This window comes from Taudactylus pleione, unplaced genomic scaffold, assembly GCF_031769625.1.
Source record: "Taudactylus pleione unplaced genomic scaffold, aTauple2 ptg000317l, whole genome shotgun sequence".
Taxonomy (NCBI): domain Eukaryota; kingdom Metazoa; phylum Chordata; class Amphibia; order Anura; family Myobatrachidae; genus Taudactylus; species Taudactylus pleione.
In genome coordinates, this window is record NW_028284718.1 from 1704095 (window position 1) to 1710094 (window position 6000).

The 6000-nt window shown below is 39.3% G+C and overlaps 1 protein-coding gene across 1 annotated transcript in view; it reads left to right on the forward strand.

Annotated features, from left to right (window-relative positions):
* The window catches only part of STK4 (serine/threonine kinase 4), a 107936-nt gene extending 104524 nt beyond the window's left edge, over window positions 1-3412 (forward strand). The window contains exon 11 of the mRNA XM_088442790.1: window positions 2269-3412. Within this exon, the coding sequence (XP_088298916.1) occupies window positions 2269-2427 (159 nt within the window). The 3' untranslated portion in view covers window positions 2428-3412. The remainder of the gene's footprint in view (window positions 1-2268) is intronic.
* The last annotated feature ends 2588 nt before the right edge of the window (window positions 3413-6000 follow it).

Here is a 6000-nt window from a genome sequence, read left to right on the forward strand (position 1 = left end):
TGCATATATTCACGTTCAGCTGGCCGGTTTAGTCCAAATCAAAATCTGATCTAAATGTATTGAAATCAGTGGGGCAGGCTCGGCAAATTATTCACTTGTTGACACACACAAGAGCATACGTGGTGTAAATGGTCACTGGAAGAGGTGTTTCATATCATTCATTGTTTGACTCAATTGACGATTTGGCCACATATTTCTCAGCATGGATGAAGGCATGAATAAGAACCGTTAGGTAATTTATGATGACACAGCGGGCTTCTGAGTTGCACGCAATGCTGATGTTCATGGATTTTTTGCTAATGCACATGCATGAAAAGTCGCTCTGCCCATCCCGATGGTGTGCTTACAAAGCCGCAAAATATCGATTCAGGCGCACGAAGGAAGAACTGTGCAGACAATATACTAGACGGTGACTGGGAAGCAACGGCATTAGCAAAAAACAGCGTACGCAGAGAGAGAGTATTATGGGTGTGTTATGGGAGTGTCATGGTGGTATGTCATTGAAAGAAGTTGCTTTCAGAGACGCTCTACCACTCACATATGAGACTGTTCTCTAATGGAGAACCTGCACCTGCCAAAGGGCTAGTGCAAGATTCTATGGTGCGGTCTATGTTTGTCTTTACGCACCAGACAGTAAAGCAGCATCTATAGGCGCTGTAAGTGGGCGTCTCAGTATTTGTAATTTCATATGCATGCATGTGCACCAGGGAAGGGCTTTGTAGCAGCAGAAGTGACTGTGACAAAAGACTATAAAGCAGCGGCTTCTGCCTGCTGCTCAGAATCAGGCCCAGCATCTCCTTTTGGTAAGTGCTAATATTACTTTACAGAGATATAGTGAAAGTAGCTTAGATATTGAAGTATAGCAAAGCTCTGAACAATTGTATTTCCTTTCAATACCATACTTAATAGAATTGTTCTTAAATCGTTACCGTATAAAATAACTTAATGGTTATGTAGATAAGTATTATGCTATATGTTTCTCTGAAAGTTTCTGCGATTCCTGGAAAACAATGAGTTACTGAGATATATGAGAGCACAAACAGGATATTCTCATCTAGATACCTAGAAGTGTTATGCTAAAACATTATTATCTTGGGCAGAGGAGCAAATGCTGTAATCAGATATAGGAGATGCAGTCATCGATCAATACATTGTGAAGGCTTTATTCTGCACTTCAGCACAATATGTACTGCCACTGGGAGGTTTTTTTTCTCTATTTTAAATCAATCAGGTTAAATTTAAACCAAATACAAGTGGATTGTCCCAATGTCAAGTTAAAGTCACATTAATAGCTGCATATCCCACTCCCCTATCAGCTCCACATTTAAAGGACTTTCATCAGCTGCTCTATATTACTGCTATCATCTCTGCTGAATCAATATTCGTCAATATGCAGACTATTCAGAGCCACTGAGACACCTTTATGATGTTATTGGTTCCCAGGGCAGTGAAAGGCTTCAGGTTCATAAAGGTTCCCATCACTGGGGCTTATGCAGTTGGAAGCAAATAAAATAAAAAAAAAAGACGTACATTTGCACCTTAGCAAAACCACGGGTGCACTGCAGGTGGGCAAATATAAAATGTGACGAGAGATTTAGAATTGGGAATGGCCGTGTGCTAAATATCAGTGTAAAGACAATACTGTCCTGTATTTGTTGGGTACATGTAGAAATAGCAAGTCACTGCACATGCATCCAAAGTCGCAGTTGGGATTACTAAGCCCGGCAGATGCGTGATCTCAGAAATGTCTTGGAAATGTGCTGAGCAGTGAATGGGAGGAGGCTAAATGGGCACCCTGAGATGGTTCATGTTATGGGTGTGACGCTGCAGCAGTGCGCAGAATCGTTCACATTAGAGGCCATACTCTGATAAAGAATCTGCACCTAGCATGGGGCTTGTGCAAAATTCAATGGTGCGATTGATGGTTGCCTCTAAATGGCATTTAAGAGTCTTCAGGCGCTCATAGTGGGTATTTGTGTCCTTACACATTCAGAAGCACGCTTGTACACCAGGAGAAGGGTTGGTACTAGCATTATCATATAGTCGCAGGTGCGACTACATCAAAAGACACTAAAGCGGTTGCAGCACGTGTGACTCGAATCAGCCCTATAATGATTTACCTGCTACATACAATAATGATATCGCCCCCAAAAATTAGATATACCATCACAAAGTTATATTATAATAACGAGATAACAGCCTGTAAATAAGTGTCACCTGATTTTCCTTTTCATCCAAAGTGTTAATTGCGGTTTCTATTTCTCCCAGTTAAAAGACTGGAGTGTAGCTGACCTGCGGATGAGACTGAACGCACTGGATCCAATGATGGAACGGGAAATTGAGGAAATTCATCAGAAGTACCAGTCAAAGCGACAGCCCATACTGGAAGCCATTGAATCAAAGAAACGCAGACAGCAAAACTTTTAAAAGCATTTACATCATGATTAGACTTTAATCTATTTTTATTAAATGTTTTTGTAATATTTTTTTTATAGCTAAATATTTTATATTTTGCAGAGGCCTCTTATTAAATGTGATGGAATGTATAGAGTCCAATAGGATTAAAATAAATCTTTGTTTGCTCAAGTAAAAGACATAAGATTGATACTTCAAACAAGAAAATATATAAGGCGCTGGTATTGCCACAGAAAAAAAATCCAACTTGAAGCACATTTAATGAAGTATTTTACATTTTAATATATTCAACATACAAAGAAATATACACACCAGCAACAAAAGATAAAAATAAACCACTTTATGGAGAATCGTCAAGCAACAGTTATCACAGAAAATAGAATAATGGATGGATCATAGTAATGTTTATTCTTGTAAATGCTGAACAAATTAGTAGATTCAATATATTATATAGATTTCTTGTAATGATCTCCAGATTTTCTCTATGTTTGAAACAGTGAGTTTATTGGATACAAACAATGTCTCAGTTCTAGTAACATAAGTGTTGTGTAGACTTCAAAGAACATTAGTTGCACAATTGTGTAGTTATCTGGCAGTATTTTCAGCAGATATCTGCCTGTAAGTTCTTTTACCTCTAAAGCATAGAGGCAGTTTCCAGGGGATGTGTGGAGCTATATCTCCAGCCAATTAGTATTGCTGCCTCCTCATAGACATGGTGTGTCTCCGTAAGTCAAAGAACAAAGTCATAACCACAACAATAAAGCTCACTTATTGGCTGTGCTTTAGTATATCTTACACTGGGTTTCCGGTTTCATCAGTACTTAAAGTACCTCTATGAGGAGCCTAAAATGTCCTTAATCACCAAGCCTACACGCTCAACCTACCAGACCATAGCAACTTTCTCTTTCACCATGCACACACTTTGTATAGTGGCCACACCCCCAATTGTATAGGTAAGAAGTTCCCAAACTCGGTCCTCAAGGCACCCTAACAGTCCAGGTTTTAAGGATATCCATGGTTGAGCACAGATGGTTAAATCAAAAGACTGAGGTACTAATTAAGTCACATGTGCCCAAGCATGGTTATCCATAAAACCTGAACTGTTAGGTTGCTTTGAGGAGTTTGTGAAACTCTGGTATAAGTAATCATGGCAAATCAGTACTGTGCCTTACTGTTGTGGATTAGATCAATTGAAAGCATGTTAACTTTAAAAATAAAGTCAAATGGGTTGTTACCATGCTGGCAACGTTTCACATGCTGGTTCCCTAATAAACAACTGATGTATTTTAGTGGTGGTACAGGAAGTGAAAATCTTATGACAAGAAGGGTTGTCATAAATTCTCTCTTTGCAAAGTAACTCCTATTACTTATCGCCTTTGGCATACAAGACACCAAGGTTATGCTTTAGCCGTGAACTACCACTTCAAATTATCACTGGTGGCAAATCTCTACTGTGGGTTTTGTTTACAAAATATAGAAATCCATCAAATATATTAAAGTGGTGATAAAGGAGCACTTACTTTAGCCAAGCTGGTTTTGTCTTTGAAATGAGTGTCACTTTAACAATACGGGAAGACTCGCAGGAGTCCCCGAAACGGCTGCAAATCACATCCATTACATAAGACCCTTAATCTGTATTGTATTGAAATTACCACTTGTATCTTCATGAATCCTGATTTGCCAAAGCAAGAGGGGTACATTCTGTCCACTGTACCCATACATACCCTTGCTCTCATCATGTAATGCCCTCTATATACTGTTGGTTGTTGTAGGTTAAATGTGTTAAGGAAAGAGCTGCGGTTGATATTGATAAAAATTTATGTCCACAATGTATCCATATTTCATAGTCAAATGCTGAATATTTTTGATTCAGTACTTTTCATGATACCCAGAACCTTGTATTTAATCTTCCTATAAATAATGTACAGTGCATACATTACAGTAGTAAAACGTCTGTTTTATATCTACTCTCCTTTCTCCGTTCACAAAAAGGCTGTTCTTACATATTTTTTCATGTTAAATCAGTTACAGATATTTATTTAAAACAAATGTAGTTAATATATCCCAGTCTATAGTCTTTGAAAATAATATTTATCACTTGATCATTTTGTGTCAGTACTGAGACTATAGTAAGGAAGATAAGCATATATGGAATTCCTGATTAGCCAGAGCATTGGGAGTGCTGACTTACTCCCTGTGCATGCAGGCAGGGAGGCAGACTTACTCATAGATTTTATATTAAAAGCAAAAGTAATTCAGATGCTAACCATACACAACTGAATATAATAACTTGAACAAACAACAATGCCAGCTGCCATGAAAGGGTTATTTGCTTTAATGCCCTAAGCCGACAGCATATTAACAACCAACAGTATCCCAGCCACAGGGAAATACTTCAAAACAGTGTATACTCTTTGGGTATCATATAATAAAATATGCAAATAGAGTCCAAATCCATTAATCTCATTCAGGCTGTTATGAGTAATTCAAATAACTATCATCTGCAACTATAATTTAGTGCTTATGACTTGTTAAGGAGTCAAATAAAAGAACACTACGGCTTAACATTAAGCATAGCATTAGACAATAATTGCCCTCGCAGGGATCTTCAGTATTCAGGTTCTGTTCAGTGGTTGTTAGGAGTCCTACCACTGTGTAGTGATTGTTAGGAGGCTTACCACTGTGTAGTGATTGTTACGAGGCTTACCACTGTGTAGTGATTGTTACGAGGCTTACCACTGTGTAGTGATTGTTACGAGGCTTACCACTGTGTAGTGATTGTTAGGAGGCTTACCACTGTGTAGTGATTGTTAGGAGGCTTACCACTGTGTAGTGATTGTTACGAGGCTTACCACTGTGTAGTGATTGTTAGGAGGCTTACCACTGTGTAGTGATTGTTAGGAGGCTTACCACTGTGTAGTGATTGTTAGGAGGCTTACCACTGTGTAGTGATTGTTAGGAGGCTTACCACTGTGTAGTGATTGTTAGGAGGCTTACCACTGTGTAGTGATTGTTAGGAGGCTTACCACTGTGTAGTGATTGTTAGGAGGCTTACCACTGTGTAGTGATTGGTAGGAGGCTTACCACTGTGTAGTGATTGTTACGAGGCTTACCACTGTGTAGTGATTGTTAGGAGGCTTACCACTGTGTAGTGATTGTTAGGAGGCTTACCACTGTGTAGTGATTGTTAGGAGGCTTACCACTGTGTAGTGATTGGTAGGAGGCTTACCACTGTGTAGTGATTGGTAGGAGGCTTACCACTGTGTAGTGATTGGTAGGAGGCTTACCACTGTGTAGTGATTGGTAGGAGGCTTACCACTGTGTAGTGATTGTTACGAGGCTTACCACTGTGTAGTGATTGTTACGAGGCTTACCACTGTGTAGTGATTGTTACGAGGCTTACCACTGTGTAGTGATTGTTACGAGGCTTACCACTGTGTAGTGATTGTTACGAGGCTTACCACTGTGTAGTGATTGTTACGAGGCTTACCACTGTGTAGTGATTATTACGAGGCTTAGCACTGTGTAGTGATTGTTAGGAGGCTTACCACTGTGTAGTGATTGTTACGAGGCTTACCACTGTGT